This window comes from Hemitrygon akajei, chromosome 16 (assembly GCF_048418815.1).
Source record: "Hemitrygon akajei chromosome 16, sHemAka1.3, whole genome shotgun sequence".
In the NCBI taxonomy this organism is placed as follows: domain Eukaryota; kingdom Metazoa; phylum Chordata; class Chondrichthyes; order Myliobatiformes; family Dasyatidae; genus Hemitrygon; species Hemitrygon akajei.
In genome coordinates this window covers 88,894,168-88,916,102 of record NC_133139.1, presented here as the reverse complement: position 1 = coordinate 88,916,102, position 21,935 = coordinate 88,894,168, and the positions used below count along the sequence as shown (strand labels likewise).

Genomic DNA, 21,935 nt, shown 5'->3' with positions numbered 1-21,935 from the left:
TTATACCTACTTCCAAGCACCTTAAAATTGTGACCTATTCTGTTAACCATTTCAGCCCTGGGAAAAAGCCTCTGACTATCCACACGACCAATGCCTCTCATCATCTTAAGGATTTTGTTACGTGCCTCCAAGCACTCTGAAACCACATCCTTAACAATCTACTTCAACATCTTATCAACCACTGGGTCAGGATAACTGGCCTATTATCATCTTCTTTCTTCCGCCTCCCTCCCTTCTTGAAGAGTGGAGTGGCATTTGAAATTTCTGAACCATGCCAGACTATTGATTCTTAAAATATCATTCAAAATGCCTCCCCAATCACGTCAGCTACCCCTTTTTGAATCCACGTGGCTTATCTACCTTCAGACCTTTCAGTTTCCAAAGCACCATCTCCCTAGTAACAGCAACTGTGCTCACTTCTGCCCCTTGGTACTCACAACTTTCAGCATACTACTAGTGTCTTCCACAGTAAAGACTGATGCAAAATACTTATTCAATTTGTCTGCCCTTTCCTTATCCCTATTACTACCTCTCCACTAAAATTTTTCAGTGGTCCAATATCCTTATCTTTTATATATCTGAAAAAACGTTTGGTGTCATTGTTTTCTTCTATTTGCTAGCTTACTTTCATATTTCATCTGTTCCTCCCTTAGGGGTGAAACCCTCTCACTGGGGCTTATACACCAACTTGGGTCATTAGCTAACTCTGCTAAAAACCACAAGACTCAACAGTGTGAGAAAGCAGTCTTTCAAAAACCATATACATCTCGGGCCGGTGTGATTTGGGGTTCAACCAAACAGGGATGTTAGGATGTTCCAATTAAGGAACATGGGTTGTAGCAAATGCCCAGAAATGACAGATTGTACACCAGCATATAACTATAGAGAAAGTATATTTACCAAATTTTCAATTTTAGCAAACAATTACAGAAAAAGAGGTCCATTACAGTTGAACCAGTTCAATATGCACATAAAGGTTTGAGCTCATTCTGGAGGAGCTGGGGGTGTATCTCTTCACTTGCACGCTGGACCCACATTCTGTGAAAGCATCTGCCATATTCCAAACTTCCCTCGAAGACTATCTAGATTATACTGGCTGTCTCTCAGAAGTATTGACCCTTCCTCCCAGGAGTCATTCATCTATACAGAACACTTCTTGCAATGGGGACAACAGCATTCTATGGTTCTTCCCTTGTGCTGCGCTCCTCAGCTCCCGCCAAAAGACGCTGACCCAAACTGCCGTCCTTCAGAAAACTTCCCCACAGCGCTCTCTCACATCCCACCATCCTGATTGGCTGAAATTCCCAAGTTGGACTTCGTGGCTCCTTATCTTTAGCCGAAATCAGAACACTATTTCCAGCAGATCACACTGCTTTTACAGAAAACTGCTAAAATAGAATACTCAGCTTAGTAGTAGAAATCTTAACCAGGGCATTACATGGGTTTTTTAATTGTCTTCTGTTGGTTTTGAAACATTCCTCGTTCCTCTAACTTCCCACAAATTTTTGCTCTATTATATGCCCTCTCTTTTGCTTTTATGTTGACTTTGACTTTCCTTGTCAGCCACAGATGCACCATCCCGCCTTTTATAATACTTCCTCTTTGGGATGTATCTATATTGCCCGCACCTTCCGATTTGCTCCCAGAAACTCCAGCCATTGCTGCTCTGCTGCCATCCCTGTCAGTGTCTCCTTTCAATCAACTTTGGCCAGCTCCTCTCTCATGCCTCTATAATTCCCTTCTCTCTACTGCAGTACTGATACGTCTGACTTTAGCTCCTCCCTCTCAAATTGCAGAGTGAATTCTGTCATATTATGGTCAGTGTTACCTAAGGGCTCCGTTACATTAAGCTCCTTAATCATATCCAGAATTACTGATCCCTTATTTGGCTCAACCACAAGCTGCTCCAAAAACCCATCTCAGATGCATTCTGCAAATCCTTTCTCTTGAGCTGCAGCATAAGCTTGATTTTCCCAATCTATCTGCATATTGAACCCCTCCCCCCGACTTTTTGACATGCTTTTTCTATCTCACGCTGTCTTATCCTGACTACTTTTCAGAGGGCTGTAAATAACTTCCATCAAGGTTATTTTTTCCCCTTGCAGTTTCTTAGCTCTACCCACAAGGGTTCTATATTTTCCGATCCTACGTCACCTCTTTCTAAGGGTTTCATTTAATTTTGTTTACCAGCAGAGCCACTCCTCCTCAGCCTACCTGCCTGTCCTTTCGATAGATTGTTTATCCATAGATATCAAGCTCCTAACTACAATCACCTCTCAGCTATGCCTGAACAGTTGGGAATGCTAACTTTAGATTTTATATTTTTTTCGTCTCAAATTGGAGGAGCTTTTACTGCACAGTAACTAATAACAGGGCTGTAAAGCAGTGTTTTATTGACCAAGCGATTATTTCATAACACTTCGTAGAAGTTTATAAGCTTACAGGGCACATCTTGATCAAATGTATGTAATCCCAGCAAAATCAAGCAATTAAAGTCTTGCACTTAGGTAACTCTTTGAATCCTCTAACTGCGGAGGGAGTTCCCCGCCCTCATCTATCCTGGTACTGGTGCCCCATTCCACTCCTGGCGAATGTCAAGAAGGCGCTGGGGGAGCTGAGCACCATGACTAGCAGTCACAAGACCGTGCCCTGATGCCTTCCTAATCATGGTGGGCAATTTCACCCAGGCTAACTTGAAGAAGTGTCTGGGTATGTCAGGGCGCTGAAACAGGGACCCAATCACAGACCAAGTACTGTACGCACCGTGATATTCACTGAGTAGCAAATCCAGAGGGGCAAAAAGGTCGGCATCGAAGTTCAGGCGAAGATAAATAATTCCAAAGAAATCCAAAAACCAGAATCAGGAAACAGGCAAAGTTAATATTCAGACGGACAGAGTTCAGATACAAATGCTGGAAAGGCTCAGGAAAACTCACTGGCACAATCTGGCAACAGACGGGTGAAAGCACAGGACTGAAATACACGGAGCAATGAACAGAGAGGCAGATGATAGGTGGAGCACAATGAGACACAGGTGACAGAGAAACAGGTGAGAGACGGATAGTCAGTAATACAGGGGTTGGAGTAGAGCAGGAGCGGGGACAGGAGCACATGGGGCATGAAAACAAACAAGCACATGGCAATAAAACCCACAGACTGACGGCTAGGGGGAGACACACGAAAAGACAAAGATCAACTGGAGGTAACTATCACCAACATGTCAGCTAAAAATCTAGAGGAGCCCATATTTGTATCTCCATAAGCAGCAATGATACAAACCACTGGACTCTTCATCCTGGTGTTGGATGGGCACTGGGAGAATTCCTCTGCAGTTTAAGTCCAAGAGATGACCTAATAAAGGTACTCAACTTTGAGCCCATGGATAGAGTAGATAGAAATTGTTTGCCATAAGAGAGCAATCTGAAACTAAAGTGCATAGCGTTAAAGTAAGAGGTATAGAGGGGATTTGGTGATAAATATTCCTCACAGAGGGTTGTTGCAATCTAGAACACACTGTCTGACAGGTGGCTGGGTGGAGACATTCATCCACATGGATGTCCTTTGAATCACCAAGGGGGAGTAGTCAAGAACCAAGTGCTGGATCTGTGAAGAAAGGTACATGAAGGTCATAGTAGATGTGATGGGGCAAAGGGCTTGTTTCTTTGCTCTGCAATTCTAAGACTGAATATTTGTTTGACATGGAGAGCAACCTTGGATTACTATTTCAACTAAAAGATAGCACTGTTGATGGTGTGTACTGCCCTCTTCATCAGTGCAGCACCCCTACCATTCTTTATCTTCCTCACTGGGACAAATTTATCCCTAACATCCTGCAAGAGATCCCTAAACATCGATCACATATCCATAGTACATTTCCCTGCAAGAACAACATCCCAATTCACACCCGCAAGTTCTAGCCTTACAGCCTCATAATTTGCCCTTCCTCAATTAATAATTTTCCTGTCCTCTCTGATTCTATCCTTTTCCATGATAATGCTAAAGGCCAGGGAGCGGTGATCACTGTTCCCCAGATGCTCACCCACTTACAGATCTGTGACCTGACCCGGTTCGTTACCTAATACTAGATCCAGTATGGCATTCCCCCTAGTTGGCCTGTCAACATACTGTGACAGGAATTCGTCCATGACACACTTGACAAACTCTGCCCCGTCTAAACCATTGGAACTAATCAGGTGCCAATCAATATTCGGGAAGTTAAAGTCACCCATGATAACAACCCTGCTACTTTTGCACCTTTCCAAAATCTGCCTCCCAATCTGCTCCTCGGTATTTCTGCTGTTACCAGGGGGCCTATAGAATACCCCCAATAGAGTAACTGCTCCCTTCCTGTTCCTGACTTCCACCCATACTAACTCAAAAGAGGATCCTGCTACATTACCCACCCTTTCTGCAGCTGTAATAGTATCCCTAACCAGTAATGCCACCCCTCTTTCCCTTTTCCCCCTCTCTCTATCCCTTTTAAATCACTTCTGAACCCGGAGAACTGGATGAAAGCAAATCGTCCAGGACTCCCAGAAGAATTGAGAATATCAGTGGTGCCAGATTGATTGTGACAGTTAATGTCCCTGGCCCATAGAGCAGCACTGGTATTTGGGTGCTACAAGCTTTGGTTTGAATCTGTCATCTTTTGACTCAGATGTAAGTGTGTACAACACTCATTTAGATTTATTAATTAATTCTGCCATTAGCGTGCTTGGAGAAGTGAATTCACTGATTCGATTTGTTGCAATAGCTTATCAAGTCAACTCGAAAAGGTTGCAGTTCAGCAAATCACAAACCCAACAATCCGTTAAATTAGACACGCTTTATTCACAAATTGGAGAACTGTAAAATTAAACTGGTCCTTGTTGAATGTGGTATGAGTAAAGAATCAAAAGCCAATTAACAGGGCTGAGATTTGGCAACATTATTTGTCTCTGGGTGATCTTGTTGCTATTCTAGCTCATACACTCTTTAGAGGAGAGTACTATCTTCCCAATTACCTCTCCCTCTGGATCCGAGGGAGGAGGCTTCCCTACTGTGGCAGTGGGTGGGGGTGTGTGGGAGTGTACAGTTCTGAAATTCAAGCATTAACTTGCTAGTTGTAGCCTTGGTGCCTGGTGGAGACAATTGCCATCATTTAATTTTTGCTGCATCTGCTCCGAAAGTTAGATTGGTTCATGGATGCAGCTACCCTCCCTTTTTGATACATTACCTGGATAATTCTCCATGACGTCTCAGACACGAGGGGTTCAGTTCTGGATTAGTGCTTCTCCACACCCTTACTGAATGGAATCAAATGATTTGCCACACCAGAATCAAAGACAGATTGCACTGGACAACAAAGATCTTGCTTCCTGCATACTTTTGGATGCATCTTATGGATTTTGGGCTGCTGATCATGAAAATCACCATGATATTTCCCTCTATATTTGTTGTTTCAGTTCATAATTCAAGTCAGAACAACTGATGCCAAGGTTAAGGAGGCATTTTTTGTCGGTCTGCAAATCAAACAGGTTAACAATGACAGGCAATTTGAAGAACTTCTAGTGGGACCGGAGAAGGCATTCAAAGATGTTGTTGGAAATTTTCTTGGCAACTACAGAGGAGCAAGCTACATACAGCCGGTTGACAACATGCTTCAAACATACAAAGCCATGAAGTGCAACACATCAGTAAAGATTCATTTTCAACATTCCCATTTAGACTTCTGTCCTGCAAATCTTGGCGCTGTCAGTGAAAAGCATGGTGAAAGGTTTCACCAGGACTTGGTGAAATGATATCAGGGTAACTGGAATCCATCAATGCTGGCTGATTATTGTCGGACGCTTAAGTGAGAAGCCTCAGACACTGAGTACAAATGAAAATCATCGACAAAACATAGTCAGCTTAGTTGAACTATAGTGAAACTTCAGCACTGTTATTCATAAAAGTTAATTTCCTATTTCTCCAATCTCTTGCGTGATACAAGTAGTCTGAAGTTACATTTGTGTTTAGCTTCAAGTGGTCTATCATAAATTTAAAAAGAATTCTGAGGAAGCAACGCTTTTGGAAAAAATTGTTGTCCAATGGTATTCCCTTGCAATGTGACTAAGTGTTACAGAAGCACATGGGGGAAGCGGTACTTTCAAATCGTAGATTTGCTGCAAAGTTCTCAGCCCTGACACAGTAGATGCCACAGTAGATGCCACAGTAGATGCCACAGTAGATGACACAGTAGATGCCACAGTAGATGACACAGTAGATGCCACAGTAGATGCCACAGTAGATGACACAGTAGATGCCACAGTAGATGACACAGTAGATGCCACAGTAGATGCCACAGTAGATGACACAGTAGATGACACAGTAGATGCCACAGTAGATGACACAGTAGATGCCACTTGGCTTCATATCCAGAAGTTGTGGGTTCAGGATCTGCTTGAGGAGCTATGGCACAGAGTCAAGGCTGAATCACTGGGCTGACGTGCAGTCTTTTGGATGAAATGTTAAATTGGAGTTGCATCTGTTTAAGACATAGATGTAACACATCCCATGACGCTAGCTTCAATGAGCAGAGGAGTCTTCCAATGGCCAATAGTTATCACTGCACGTGTCTAAAACCTGATTATCCCACCAATACTGCATTGCTAGTTGCTGACAATTCCGTAAGGTTGTTATAGCCGGTGGGGTGGGTACTGGGGATAAGCTCCCTCTACCTATTAAATGCTCCCACTAGCGCGCATCTCAAACTAGCCTCTGACAATTAAGTCCAGCTCCTGGCCTTTATGTGTGGCTTAGCTACTAAGCCCAGTGGAACTGTTTCTACTGACAGGAGAAGGGGCAAAGGCAGATTACTGGTGCCTTAAAACAAGTTGCTTCAGGCAGATGGGGTTTGTCAGCCGCGGTTAGCAACTCACCTAGGAGAAGGGAAACGCTGATCTCACCTCTGCTCTCTTGGGGCTATCCCCACTCGGGGGGAAGGCTTTGGAGTAAACCCTAAGGAAAAATCTGGAGATGGACTCCCTAAGGCAGTCCTACATTGAGTTCAGCGCTGACTGGCAACTCCTGCGACAATACTGCTGTCAAATGGTATCGATCTCTGCCATTCCTTTTGATTCATCAGCTGCATGGAGAGGGGGAGCCTGCTACAGGGACAACATCTTGCTCTCCTTACTGTGCTGCCCTGGCTATAGATAGCTGGGATGCAACGTCCATGGTTGATCCCGGCCAACAGAGGTCCTCGTAACCTGCAGACAAATTGGGCTTCCCCATATCCTACAACTAACAATTTGTTTTGCTTTCTGTGATTGGAGTGTTGGTATTTTGAGCTATAATAAGGGTGGGCTAGACTGACCATGAAGGGTTAATCTATACGGACTGAAGTGAAATGTGCTGAAGGATAGAAATAAGATGAGCTGTTGTCAACATGTTGGAGGAGAGGGCAGAGCTAGCCTGTACCATGCAAACCATAGTTTGATGCACACAGGATAATCCCAGCCTACTGTGTTGTGTCTCAAAGCTGCCTGGTGTTACACAAAATGTCTTAAATTAGTGGAGATCTTTCCCCTTGACTTCCACACTGACTGGTTTTACCAGGTCTCCCTGATGCCATAATACAAAGGACAGTCACCATTATATTTTGCTCAGGCCTGCAAGTGGTCCAGGCCAAACCTCAGCTGAACATGACTGGCTATTGAGTCAGTATGCTTGATAACACCTTCCACCACTTTGCTGATGGTTGTGAGTGGTTTCTGGGGAAAAAAATAAGCTGGCTTGAGTTCGGCTTATTCTCTGTGGAGAGGATATGCCTTGGTCGCTTTTCCACAAAGATGTGGAGTTCCCACATATGTATTGGAGGACCTGATCTGAAGCACATTCTTTACACCACAGATAGGCCAGTGGCACGGTAGCGTAGTGGTTAGCACAATGCTTTACACTACAGATAGGCCAGTGGCACGGTAGCGTAGTGGTTAGCACAACGCTTTACACTACAGGCAAACCCGGTTCAATTCCCAGTCCCACCTCCTATAAGGAGTTTGTACATTCTCCCCGTGACCTAATGGGTTTCCTCCCAAAGTCCAAAGACCTACTGGTTGGTAGGTTAATTGGTCATTGTAAATTGTAGGGTTAAATTGGGGGTTGCTGGGTGGCACAGCTGGAAGGGCCTATTCTGCACTGTATCTCAATAAAAATAACAAATTAAAAAAAGAGTGGTTGGTCCCATAGTCTTTGCTGCATCCAGTGTCCTCAGCCCTCTTGATTTCATGAGAGCTATTTCAAATTAGCTGAAGACTGGCTTTGTGAAGGAGATGTCAATGCCACTGAGATGGGCCCTCCACTTCAGACTGATGTTTAGAGATGCTGATATGTTTTGAATCTGTCCCAAAGGTGGCATCACGTCACACAGTGGGAAGTGTAAGGGCAGGACTCTGGTCGCCACACAGATCGTGGAGACAACCTTACGAATATTGTCAGGGACAGAAGTGAGACAGCTAGATTGTAGCTTGTTTCCTCATGTTGGTTTTCTATCTCAGTGCCGCAGAGGTAGTCTGGTAGATGTGTCCTTTAGGAGATGGTCAATGGTGTTGCTACCAAACCCCAGATATTCTACTACATTCTTGTCCTTGCTACTCTTGAGTCTTCCCTCTGAATATGGTTCACTGCGGAGAGGAATTGATTCATCAGTGACGGAAGTGAGGGTTATACGGAGGTTTCCACACTTCCCGCCGTAATTGTGTAAATTGCAGCAAGGTAAAGGTTAAGGTAATGTCCAGGCAAGGATAGTTTGAGGCAGCATGGTAGCATTGTGATTGGCACAGCGCTTTACAAAACCAAGGACCTGGGTTCAATTCCTATTGCTGCCTGTAAGGAGTTTGTGCGTTCTCCCTGTGACCATCTGGGTTTCCTCCGGGTGCTCTGGTTTCCTCCCACAGTCCAACGTCCTAAGCAGTTGGAAGGTTAATTGGGTGTTTTAAATTGTCCCGTGATTACGCTAGGATGATGTCGGGGGATTGCTGAGAAGAGCCTATTCTGAGCTGTATCTCAATCAATTAATAAATAGTTTAGAGATAGTATGCCGTCAGTCCAGACAAGAAAAGTCTTTGAAGAGCATAGCCTTCCTTTTCACAGCAGGAGACTGGAGCTATTTGGTATATGGAGCTGATATATTTCACAGCTGATGAGCCCCATTCCCTCAAAGTGACTGATTTTAAGGCGCCAGTAACCCACCTTTGCCCCTTCTCCTGTCAGTAGAAATGGTTCTGCTGGGATTAGTAGCCACACGTGAAGGCCAGGAGCTGGACTTGGTTGTCAGAGGCTATTTGAGACATACGCCTTTGGGAGTATTTAATAGGTAGTGGGAGCTTGTCCCCATTACCACTCCTCAGGTATAACAACCTTAAGGAACTAGTCACATTAGTGCGAGCACAGTAAAAGTGAAGAGAATAAGTTTCGTATTCATGCTTATTTTGTGGCAGGTTATAGCCTGGGGCCGCTGAGATAATGCTCAGTAATGCTTAATCTTATGTTTTACTAATTGCCAATAAAGGATTGAAATGGGGAGTTTGACTCTTTGAAACAATCACTGGAGCTGTGGGCGTGTCACCCAAGTTTAACAACTCCGCCTGGGGTCGCAGGCTGATGGAAATTGTTTTGTTTTGATTTTGGATCAATTTTGCTCCTACATTTTGTCAGCAATGTTTTCAAAAGTTATACCAAACGGACAGCAGCTCGTGGCAAGTATGACATGTTTTGCTGTTCGTGCTGTGTATTTGGTTTGAAACACAGTTTTGAAGTGGGCAAACATTGCTGTCCATATTGGCTCTTAAATACCCTCTGTAAAGGTTTTGCAGGACACCCAGTTAAAATGAAGGATGGACAATGTTGGCTTTGCCAGTAGTGCCCAACTCCTGACAAAACAAATAAATCAACTTTGTGCTCTTCACCCATTCTAATGGGTCAGGGGTCCACTTCCAAAATATATGCCAATATTTTGCTGGATGCACGAGAAGCCATTTTGTGAAGACAGTTTTAAAACTCGTTCATGTAATCCTATTTATGTGAGTCATGGATTCATTCTGTGCTTTTCTTATGGTAACTAGTCACATTAGTGTGGGTGTGGTAAAAGTGAAGGGAATAAGTCTCGTATTCCTGCTTCTTTCATGGCAGTTTGTAGCTTGGAACCGGTGGAGATCATTTCTTTGCTGACCACTTCAAGATTGCGTGATTGGTAATTGCTAGTAAAGGATTGAAATAAGGAATTTGACCCTTTGCAACAATCATTTCATCGGGGTTGAGAGTGTTTCATACCAACATAACAACTCTGTGGCGGTCGCAGGGTAGCGGCATTTTGGATCAGTTTGGGCGCTATGTGACTAGGGTTGAGACGTCTTCATCTGGACTGAAAGGTAGTATAAACAGGGTGAGGAGAAGGGGTGGAGAAACGGCTGTCAGGTGATAGGTGGATCCAGGTGAGGAGGGATGACTGGCAGGTGGATGAGAGGAGAGCTGAAGTATGTGCTATTGCTTACATGGTGGGGGGTGTCGGTGCTCACGCTGGTGCAAGGGAGACGGTCAATACTTCTGCTGGTGCATGTTCATGGGGGGCAGCTTTGGGATTCTGATGTTTCTGTCATTCTTTTTTTTTGTTTTGTGGATGTCCGTGAAGAGTAAGAACTTCAGGATGTTTACTGTAGACATTCTCCGATGTTAAATGGAACCATTTAATCAGCTGGGAGGTGGTGGGTGGATGCAGGTGAGGAGGGATGATAGGCAGTTGGAAGAGTGGAGAGCGGACGTAGCAGCAGAGGCTGAGAGGCGATGGGTGAATTTAACAAAGGGCAGCAGATGATGGAATCTGATAGGAGAGGAAGGTGGAGAATGGAATCAGTGGGGAGGTGAGATACGATCGGAGTAAGGAGGGATCCCAGTGGGACGAGTGTGGGGTTGATAGGCAGGTGGAGTGGTGAAGGAGGGGAAATACAGGACAATGAGAATTGGAGTGAATGAGGAAAGACTGGGTAGATCAGGAAGAGATTTAAAAGGGATGGGGGTAGTGGTTGCCGTTTAGTGAAACTAGAGCATTCAAAGTTCCTGCTGCTGGGTTGTAGACTGTCTGATGGAATATGAAGCACTCTTCCTCTAGGTTGCTTTGATTGTCACCCCTGGCAGTGAAGGAGACGAGGGTACAGATGAGTGGAGGCTGAGGGTACAGATGAGTGTAGGAGACGAGGGTACAGATGAGTGAAGGAGGCGAGGGTACAGATGAGTGTAGGAGACAAGGGTACAGATGAGTGAAGGAGGCGAGGGTACAGATGAGTGAAGGAGACCGAGGGTACAGATGAGTGAAGGAGGCGAGGGTACAGATGAGTGTAGGAGACGAGGGTACAGATGACTGAAGGAGGCGAGGGTACAGATGAGTGGAGGCTGAGGGTACAGATGAGTGAAGGAGGCGAGGGTACAGATGAGTGAAGGAGGTGAGGGTATAGATGAGTGAAGGAGACCGAGGGTACAGATGAGTGAAGGAGGCGAGGGTACAGATGAGTGTAGGAGGCGAGGGTATAGATGAGTGAAAGAGACCGAGGGTACAGATGAGTGAAGGAGGTGAGGGTACAGATGAGTGAAGGAGACGAGGGTACAGATGAGTGAAGGAGGCGAGGGTACAGATGAGTGAAGGAGACGAGGGTATAGATGAGTGAAGGAGACCGAGTGTACAGATGAGTGAAGGAGGCGAGGGTACAGATGAGCGTAGGAGACGAGGGTACAGATGAGTGAAGGAGGCGAGGGTACAGGTGAGTGGAGGCCGAGGGTACAGGTGAGTGAAGGAGACCGAGGGAACAGGTGAGTCAAGGAGACCGAGGGTACAGTTGAGTGAAGGAGGCGAAGGTACAGATGAGTGAAGGAGGCGAGGGTACAGATGAGTGGAGGGCGAGGGTACAGATGAGTGAAGGAGGCGAGGGTACAGATGAGTGGAGGCAAGGGTACAGGTGAGTGAAGCAGGCCGAGGAGTACAGATGAGTGAAGGAGGTGAGGGTACAGATGAGTGGAGGCGAGGGTACAGATGAGTGAAGGAGGCGAGGGTACAGATGAGTGAAGGAGGCGAGGGTACAGGTGAGTGGAGGAGGCGAGGGTACAGATGAGTGGAGACCGAGCGTACAGATGAGTGGAGGTGAGGGTACAGATGAGTGGAGGTGAGAGTACAGAGAAGTGAAGGAGGCGAGGGTACAGATGAGTGGAGACTGAGGGTACAGATAAGTGAAGGAGACCAAGGGTACAGATGAGTGAAGGAGGCGAGGGTACAGATGAGTGGAGGAGGCGAGGGTACAGGTGAGTGGAGGAGGCGAGGGTACAGATGAGTGGAGGTGAGGGTACAGATGAGTGGAGGTGAGGGTACAGAGAAGTGAAGGAGGCGAGGGTACAGATGAGTGAAGGAGACCAAGGGTACAGATGAGTGAAGGAGGCGAGGGTACAGATGAGTGGAGACTGAGGGTACAGTTGAGTGAAGGAGACCGAGGGTACAGATGAGTGAAGGAGGCGAGGGTACAGATGAGTGGAGGTGAGGGTACAGAGAAGTGAAGGAGGTGAGGGTACAGATGAGTGGAGACTGAGGGTACAGATGAGTGAAGACCGAGGGTACAGATGAGTGGAGGCGAGGGTACAGATGAGTGAAGGAGGCGAGGGTACAGATGAGTGAAGGAGGCGAGGGTACAGATGAGTGGAGACCGAGGGTACAGATGAGTGAAGGAGACCAAGGGTACAGATGAGTGAAGGAGGCGAGGGTACAGATGCGTGAAGGAGGCGAGGGTACAGATGAGTGGAGGCGAGGGTACAGATGAGTGAAGGCGAGGGTACAGATGAGTGAAGGAGGCGAGGGTACAGATGAGTGAAGGAGACCGAGGGTACAGATGAGTGGAGGCAAGGGTACAGATGAGTGGAGGCGAGGGTACAGAGAAGTGAAGGAGGCGAGGGTACAGATGAGTGGAGACTGAGGGTACAGATGAGTGAAGGAGGCGAGGGTACAGATGAGTGAAGGAGGCGAGGGTACAGATGAGTGGAGACTGAGGGTACAGATGAGTGAAGGAGACCAAGGGTACAGATGAGTGAAGGAGGCGAGGGTACAGATGAGTGAAGGAGGCGAGGGTACAGATGCGTGAAGGAGGCGAGGGTACAGATGAGTGGAGGCGAGGGTACAGATGAGTGAAGGCGAGGGTACAGATGAGTGAAGGAGACCGAGGGGACAGATGAGTGAAGGCAAGGGTACAGATGAGTGAAGGAGGCGAGGGTACAGATGAGTGAAGTAGGCGAGGTTACAGATGAGTGGAGGCGAGGGTACAGATGAGTGAAGGAGGCGAGGGTACAGATGAGTGGAGTTGAGGGTACAGAGAAGTGAAGGAGGCGAGGGTACAGATGAGTTGAGACCGAGGGTACAGATGAGTGAAGGAGACCGAGGGGACAGATGAGTGAAGGAAGCGAGGGTACAGATGAGTGGAGGAGGCGAGGGTACAGATGAGTGGAGGAGGCGAGGGTACAGATGAGTGGAGACCGAGGGTACAGGTGAGTGAAGCAGGCCGAGGAGTACAGGTGAGTGAAGGAGGCTGAGGAGTACAGGTGAGTGAAGGAGGCGAGAGTACAGATGAGTGGAGGCGAGTGTACAGATGAGTGAAGGCGAGGGTACAGATGAGTGAAGGAGGCAAGGGTACAGATGAGTGGAGACCGAGGGTACAGATGAGTGAAGGAGACCGAGGGTACAGATGAGTGAAGGAGGCGAGGGTACAGATGAGTGAAGGAGACCGAGGGTACAGATGAGTGGCGAGGGTACAGATGAGTGAAGGAGGTGAGGGTACAGATGCGTGAAGGAGACCGAGGGTACAGATGAGTGGAGGCGAGGGTACAGATGAGTGAAGGAGACCGAGGGTACAGATGAGTGGAGGCGAGGGTACAGATGAGTGAAGGAGGCGAGGGTACAGATGAGTGAAGGAGACCGAGGGTACAGATGAGTGGAGGCGAGGGTACAGATGAGTGAAGGAGACCGAGGGTACAGATGAGTGAAGGAGGCGAGGGTACAGATGAGTGAAGGAGGCGAGGGTACAGATGAGTGAAGGGGACCGAGGGTACAGATGAGTGAAGGAGACGAGGGTACAGATGAGTGAAGGAGGCGAGGGTACAGATGTGTGAAGGAGACTGAGGGTACAGATGAGTGTAGGAGGCGAGGGTACAGATGAGTGGAGGCGAGGGTACAGATGAGTGGAGGCGAGGGTACAGATGAGTGAAGGAGGCCGAGGGTACAGATGAGTGAAGGAGGCGAGGGTACATATGAGTGAAGGAGACAGAGGGTACAAATGAGTGAAGGAGACAGAGGGTACAGATGTGTGAGGGAGACTGAGGGTACAGATGAGTGAAGGAGGCCAGGGTACAGATGAGTGAAGGAGACCGAGGGTACAGATGAGTGAAGGAGACCGAGGGTACAGATGAGTGAAGGAGGCGAGGGTACAGATGAGTGAAGGAGATGAGGGTACAGATGAGTGAAGGAGGCGAGGGTACAGATGAGTGAAGGAGACAGAGCGTACAGATGTGTGAGGGAGACTGAGGGTACAGATGAGTGAAGGAGGCCAGGGTACAGATGAGTGAAGGAGACCGAGGGTACAGATGAGTGAAGGAGACCGAGGGTACAGATGAGTGAAGGAGGCGAGGGTACAGATGAGTGAAGGAGATGAGGGTACAGATGAGTGAAGGAGGCGAGGGTACAGATGAGTGAAGGAGGCGAAGGTACAGATGATAAACACGACATCTGCAGCTGCTGGAAATCCCAGCTACACACGCAGTTCAGCAGGGTCTCGGCCCAAAATGTTGACTGCTTATTCTTCCATAGATACTACGTGACCGGCTAAGTTCCTCCAGCATTTTGTGTGCGTTGCAAGGGTAGAGATAGTCTGCATGGGAATGGGGAGTAGAATTAAACTTCTTTTGTTCCACATATCCATCCTCCCTGCCTCTCTCTTCCCCAGTTCTGACAAAGTGTCTGTTGTTTCTCTCTACAGACGCTGGCTGCCCTGCTGAGATTTTCCCCCCGGGGATTTCTGGTTTTTATCTCAGTCAGAAGTTGGCAGCCAATCTGCAGCAGCTTCCACAGGCCAACTCACCGGCAGCACTGTGACGCAGTCTAATCCCCAACTACAGCGTGACGCTGTATAAAGCACTGGTAAACTGGTCTGTGAGGTTGGCCAGCGCTGGGGGTAATGGTGTCCCACTGGGGGGGGACGTTAGGGAGTCTTTGCTGGTTTAGTGCCATGCAGTAAATTGAGCCCCGATTGGTCTTATGCCTTCTGTTACAGATGTTGCCCTGCATCAGAGTAACTGTGCTCAAATTATGAACGAGATCCCAGATCAGACCCAAACTTGTGCTGAGTTTACACAGACACAGGGTTTGCATTTTCTTACGTATATATAGTACTTAGCTTCAAAAGAAAAATTTGTATTCATCCCTGCTTTTTGTAAAGAATGTATACACGCAAAATCACTGTGACGGAACATTAGTTCTAAAGGGCTGTGGGGGAAAGTTATCCAGGAGTTTTTATTGGTGGGGTCTCGGTTAATCCTCCTTAGCAGCCAGGAACACAAATGCTCGGTGCCAATTGCGGGGAATCGGATTCACGGACAGCTGCTCTGGGATCTTTCGACTTGGAGATTCTGCCGCTAAAGTTCATCAACGATGGCGGTGATGCTCTGGAAAACATCCTCCTCTGTTCCTTCCCCTTGAATCTAAGAGAGACCAAGAGAAATTTCACTAAAGCGGTCAGCACACTGGTGACAACACACACTGTTCAAAGTAGCACTTGTGGTTTATGCACCTCTTCCCTTTTCACCTATCCCACCTTCCCAGATACATACCAGCTTTGCCCTTGACGAGTTGTGGACAACAAGCTCACCATGAAATCCAGCCTACCCATCATGGACACTAGTCCACACTTCCCACGGCCTAGGGAAAGTGTAATTAATGAGCCCAGCCACCCTGGACAGTCTCTTTTGTCCACCCCTCTTCCATCAGGTAGAAGATCTTACACCCTGACAGCAGGTACTATCAGGCTCAAGGACAGCTTCTATCCCGCTGTTACAAGATTCTTGAATCAACCTCTTCTATAATAAAGATGAGTTCTACATCTCATAATCACTCCCATTAAACCTTATTGTCTGCCTGCTCTGCACTTTCTCTGGATCTGTAATATTATTCTGGGAGAAGATGGAACCAGCCAACAAAGCTACCAAAAGTGATGCCCTCAAGACTGTTCACACAGCAATTTATTTCACTTTTTAAAAATATCTTTATTTCAGATGTGGCTCTGCTACTGTTGGAGCGTGTTATCTATATTCTGGCTGTATGATTTTGGGCCAGTCAGGCAATCCGGGCCTTTGCTGTCTCCGAAAGTGATCCACCAGGCTGTGAGCAAATCCAGGAAGCCAGGAGACGGGGCTCGGGCCTGTGATAGACTCCATCTCCCGCCGATTAAAGCCCTGAGTAAGACTGAAATCATCGCAGTGAGTGCAGAGACAGCTCTGTTTACCGGCCTCTCGCTCGCTGCTGCCGGAGAAGCTGTGTGCGTGTGGTGGTCTCTCAGCCTCCCTCTCGCTGCTTCCGACCTTGTGTTCGAGTGTTCCCTCTGACCCTCCGTGGTGTTGGAGCAAGGTTTAATTGAGGCCGATTGTAGACTCAGACTCTAATTCAGGTTTACGATGTGTTCCAGTTCTGGCCCTGGTTCTTTTGGGTGATTTTTGAGTTGGGATGGTCTGCAGATAATGAACTGAAATATGCCTTTTTGGTTTTTGTGTTTTGTATTCCGTGTTTTCACTCATTTTTTGTTGCCGTTTTGTGAGTTGATGTTTGATGTTTTTTCTTTGAACGGCTGGTTCCGTGGCTCTTAGTCAGTGGGGAAGATGGGGCTTCTGGCTTAATGGTGTGATTTCTGGCTGGTGGCCACTGGAACAAAGGAAACAACCCAACACTTTGTTAATCACTCTTTTCCTGGCACATGATCATTGCAAGTAATAGTTTGTAACTTCCCTTTGGACTTGTAGACAATTTGATGCAGCAGAACCGAGGCGAGGCAAGGTGGCGAGCCTACTTCCGAGTGTGAGGAAGACCCAAGGTTCGATCGTTTTAGACGCTGTGCTGAAGGCCGGATCGAGGCGGCGACCCCAGAGCGAATACCAATTCAACTGAACTCGATGTCTGCATGGAGGCTTAAGTGCTGTGCCGAATCGGCGAGGTCAGTTACAGGCTGAATCGAGGTGGTGCGTCGGCGTGCTTAAACCCAATGCTTGGACACTGATTCAGGCATCGGGCCAGATTGAAAAGGGCAGGGTGTCGGGGGTCAAGGTGAGGGACAGACTGGTTCAGGTCACTGCTCCACGATTCAGCTCTGTGCTGAACTGTGGGACTCTCTCTGTGGACTTCAGTTCAGAACCTTACTTGCTTGAAGATGTTTTATTCTCCCTATACACAGTGGGTGTTCGACAGTCTTTTTTAAAATATGGGTTCTTTTGGGTTTCTTTGTTCCGTGGCTGCCTGTTAGGGAGACAAATCTCAACGTTCTATAATGTATACATCCTTTGGTAATAAATGTACTTTGAACTGAGTCTCAGAGTTGTACACTGCATTCGTACCTTGGTAATAAATGTACTTTGAATCTTTGAATTTATAGGAGCATTTATTGGCAAATTGCCCATATTCATCACCAAGGACTAAATAATATAGAGCATTTATGGTCAGATTGTTTTTAGGCCCAATGCCAGCAAATACAGGTGAAAGAAATATCTTCTATGGATACTCAATCCCACCTGAACAAGTTTATTCACAAGGATTGTGCCATGCAACCGCAAGTATATATTAGTCTCTTTCTGTAAACTGATAATCAGAAATTAGGGATAAAATGCAACTCCCAGATGACCAGCAGAATAAACTGCAAGTGTCAAAAAAAACTTACCCCTCAGACCCCCTTGCATCTACCCCCTCTCACCTTCAATGCAAGGCCTGTGGTATTAGACATTTCGACCCTGGGAAACAGATACTCCCTGTCCACTCTATCCATGCCGCTCATAACCTTGTAACCCTCTATCAGATCTCCCCTCAGCCTCCGGCGCTCCAGAGAGAGCAGTCCAAGCGTGTCCGGCCTCTCGTGTTAGCACATCCCTCTAATCCAGGCTGCATCCTGGTAAACCCCTTCTGCACCCTCAACACCCTTCCTATAGTGGGGTGACCAGAACTGTACGCAATACTCCAGACGTGGCCTAACCAGAGTTTTATAAAGCTGCAACATAACCACTTTAGAACTCAATGCCTCTACTAATAAAATCGAACCGCTTCTGTTAATAGCTTTCTCTGCAACCCAATGTTTTATCAAACTCTTGTCAGGTAATGACCCCATCAAATACTTCTGGATTTTTCACTACATTGCAATCATTGAATTCAAGCGAATTGCTGACTTTGGGGTCATGTGTTACTCTTGTATTGTTGTCCTTTGGCCCCTCTAAAGTAGTCTATCTCACCATTCCTTGTAACACACTGCACCCTCTTTCATCTTCCCAAGGCTGAATGAGCCAGCAACACCCAGATCCTGAGTATGATGTTATAATTGTTATTGTTGCAGAAAGTCCTGAGCAGTTTTCATTGAGTGTATGGGAGAGGATGTTTCCTCCTTTGTACAATCTAGAACTAAGGACACACCAGCTAAGACAGATGAGCAGAATTAGAATGCTTGGTGGGCGGAAGAACCTTTGAATACCGTTGAGGCAGATTCATAGATTTCTGATGAGCAGGAATAAGGCTTTCATCTGCTTACCTTTCCTGTAAAGTGTTCTCCCCGCACACCCACCAACTCACCTCAGTCTGCCCGGGACCCATCTACATGAGGGGTGACTGATAGTAGACAACTACCCTACCTGCCAGCACATCTTTGGGATGGGAGAGGAAACCAGAGCCCCACTCTTCCCCCCCAGCATCTCAGGGAAGGTGACAAGGCCAGAGGGAGAACGTGCAGAGTCCACACAGACAGCAGCTGAGGTCAGTGGAGCCCTGAGGCAGCAGCGTTGCCTGCCGTATCACTATGCCACCTGAAGGGGGAGTATTTTTACAGTCCCATTCACATCTCTCTATTAAAGTCAACGCAGACCCTCCACGTGGTCGTGCAAAAACTTTTCCACAAGCACCCAATGTTATAATGATCGGTAGAATGGAGGGAGAAATTGCTCACCACCTTTCAGCAGATCAATTCCCGACACTGCCTATAAGGAGTTTATCCGTTCTCCCTGTGACCGCGTGCATTTCCTCCCACCGTCCAAAGGTGGGCGGATTGGTCTCTGGGTGTGGTGGAATCCGGGAGGGAGGTTACCGAGTACGTAGGGGAAGTAAGTGAAGTGGGTGAATGTGAATAGGCGGTGGGGCCACGTTGCCTCCCCCTCTCTGACTCCCCAAAGCCAACGCCTTTCATCAGAGCCAACTGGCAGGAAGACGTGAAGCAGTTTGTACCTTCCGCAGCAGTCCTTTGCTCTCGTAGTGCTTCACAACGGGAACAGAGTCAGCAAAGTAGGTTTCAACTCGCTTGCTGATGGTCACCTCGTTGTCATCGAAGCGTCCGCTTGTTTGTCCGCGGTTTATTAGCCGTTGCTTCATGACCTCAGGGCTGCAGTCAATCAGCAGTACGATGGTGGGAGGTATGAACTGGGGAGAGAGGAAGAGACGGCCGTTAGGTTGATGCATCTCCACGCAGAGATCAATCTGAGCACTTGCTCTACGACTCATTATTTCAAGTGACTATTTGCACCAACCAAAACTCTCAAATTTCTACAGATGTACCATGGAGAGCATTCTAACTGGCTGTATCACCATATGGTACGGGGGAGGGTCTACTGCACAGGATCAAAATAAGCTGCAGGAAGTTGTAAACTTAGTCAGCTCCATCACTAGTCTCCATAGTATCCAGGACATCTTCAAGGAGCGATGCTTCAAAAAGGCAGCGTCCATCATTAAGAGACCCCCTTCCCACCCAGAACATGCCCTCTTCTCATTGTTACCATCAGGAAGGAGGTTCAGAAGCCTGAAAGCACACACTCAATGATTCAGGAACAGCTTCTTCCCCCTCAACATCTGATTACTGAATGGACATTGAACCCATGAACACCACCTCAATACTTTTGCACTATTTATTTAATTGAGCTATTTAATATATAAACTTACTGTAATTCAGTTTTTTTTCTATCATTACGATTGCATGGTACTGCTGCCACAAAGTCAACAAATTTCACGACAATCTCCCCTCTCTTTGTTCAGAAACGTCAACTGTCCATTTCCCTTCCCCAGTAGATAATGCCTGATCTGCTGAGTTCCTCCAGCATCGTGTGTGGTCGTTCATGCTGGGACTATTTCATCCACATGACTCTTGACTTGGGGAAAACAGCCTCTTTCACACTGGCCAACCAATCGGTCTGTGACCGTCTCATTTAATCTGACTCATCTCACCAGGAACTGGAGTGTATGACTCCCAGTACTGGCACCTCCACTTGTGGCATGATTCATGTGGGTGAGGGGTTGATGTGAGTGTCTCTAACTCGGGAAGCAGCTCCCGGAGAAGGGCGCAGTGATGACGCACCAGCACTCAGGGTTGTGTGAGTGTGGAACGAGCTGGCAGTGGGTTTGATTTCACCACTTAGGGCACAGAAACAGGCCATTCAGCTCACAATGTTATACCGAGAAAGCAAATCAAAACCCCCAAACACTAATCCCTCCTACCTACACAATGTCCATATGCCTCCATCTTCCTTACATCCATGTGCCTGTCCAAACTTCTCTTAAAAGCTTTCAGTGTATTTGCCTCTACCACCATACCAGGCATCCACAACTCTGAGTAACAAACTTACCCCTCACATCCCCTTGAACCTACCCTCTCTCACCTACAATGCAGGCCCTCTGGTATTAGACATTTCAACCCAGGGAAACAGATACTCTCTCTCTGTGCAGTCCATCTATGTCTCTCATAACCTTATTAACCTCTATCAGATCCCCCCTCAGCCGCTGGTGCTCCAGAGAAAACAACCCACGTTTATCCAGCCTCTCGTGATAGCCCATGCCCTCTAAACCAGGCAGCATCCTGGTAAGCCTCTTCTGCATTCTCTCCAAAGCCCCAACATCCTTCCTATAGTGGGGCGAGCAGAACTCTACGCAATACTCCAGATGTGAACTAACCAGAGCTTTATAGGAGAAATTTGGCTAAGTCCATGGATTGCAGATATACAGATTGCCACTGTCCTGGTTCGGGTCAATAACAATTTGGCCTTACTAGACGCACCAAGGGTGCTGTACCTATGCTACAGTACTAACTCAGTCTGTAACACCCACTAATAAGTACTTACACTCAGTGGCCACTTCATTAGGTACACCTGTACACCTGCTCGTTAATGTAAATGTCTAATCAGCCAATGAAGTGGCAGCAACTCGATGCGTAAAAGTACGCAGACAATGTCAAGAGGATCAGTTGTTGCTCAGGGCGAACGTCAGAATGGGGAAGAAATATGATCCAAATGATTTTGACAGTGGGATGATTGTTGGTGCCAGACAGGGTGGTTTGAGTATCACAACTGCTGGTCGCCTGGGATTTTCATTCATGACAATCTCTAGAGTTTACAGAGAATGGAGTGAAAAACACAAAAAAAAATCCAGTGAGCAGCAGTTTTGTGAGTGAAAACACCTTGTTAATGAGAGGTCAAAGGAGAATGGCCAGATTGGTTCAGGCTGACCAGAAGGTGACACATGTGCAGAAGAGTATCTCTGACTGTACAGCATGTCAGACCTTGAAGTGGAAACCACAGATATAGACTGAGCAACAGGAGACACGGACGTACACTGAGAAACAGGAGATCACGGATATACACTGAGAAACAGGAGCCACGGACATACACTGAGAAACAGG

The 21,935-nt window shown here is 47.0% G+C and overlaps 2 protein-coding genes across 3 annotated transcripts in view; one reads left to right on the top strand and one right to left on the bottom strand.

Moving 5' to 3' along the window:
* Positions 1-17,668, top strand: part of khsrp (KH-type splicing regulatory protein) — a 76,992-nt gene extending 59,324 nt beyond the window's left edge. The window contains exon 21 of the mRNA XM_073069403.1: positions 17,050-17,668. Coding sequence (XP_072925504.1) covers positions 17,050-17,058 — 9 coding nt within the window. The 3' untranslated portion in view covers positions 17,059-17,668. The remainder of the gene's footprint in view (positions 1-17,049) is intronic.
* LOC140740275 (adenylate kinase isoenzyme 5-like) overlaps positions 15,443-21,935 on the bottom strand; it is a 115,928-nt gene continuing 109,435 nt past the window's right edge. For both annotated transcript variants that reach the window (XM_073069404.1, XM_073069405.1), the window contains 2 exons: positions 19,499-19,690; positions 15,443-15,738 (listed from right to left, as the gene is read on the bottom strand). In XM_073069404.1, the coding sequence (XP_072925505.1) occupies positions 15,673-15,738; positions 19,499-19,690 (258 nt within the window). In that variant the 3' untranslated portion in view covers positions 15,443-15,672. The remainder of the gene's footprint in view (positions 15,739-19,498; positions 19,691-21,935) is intronic.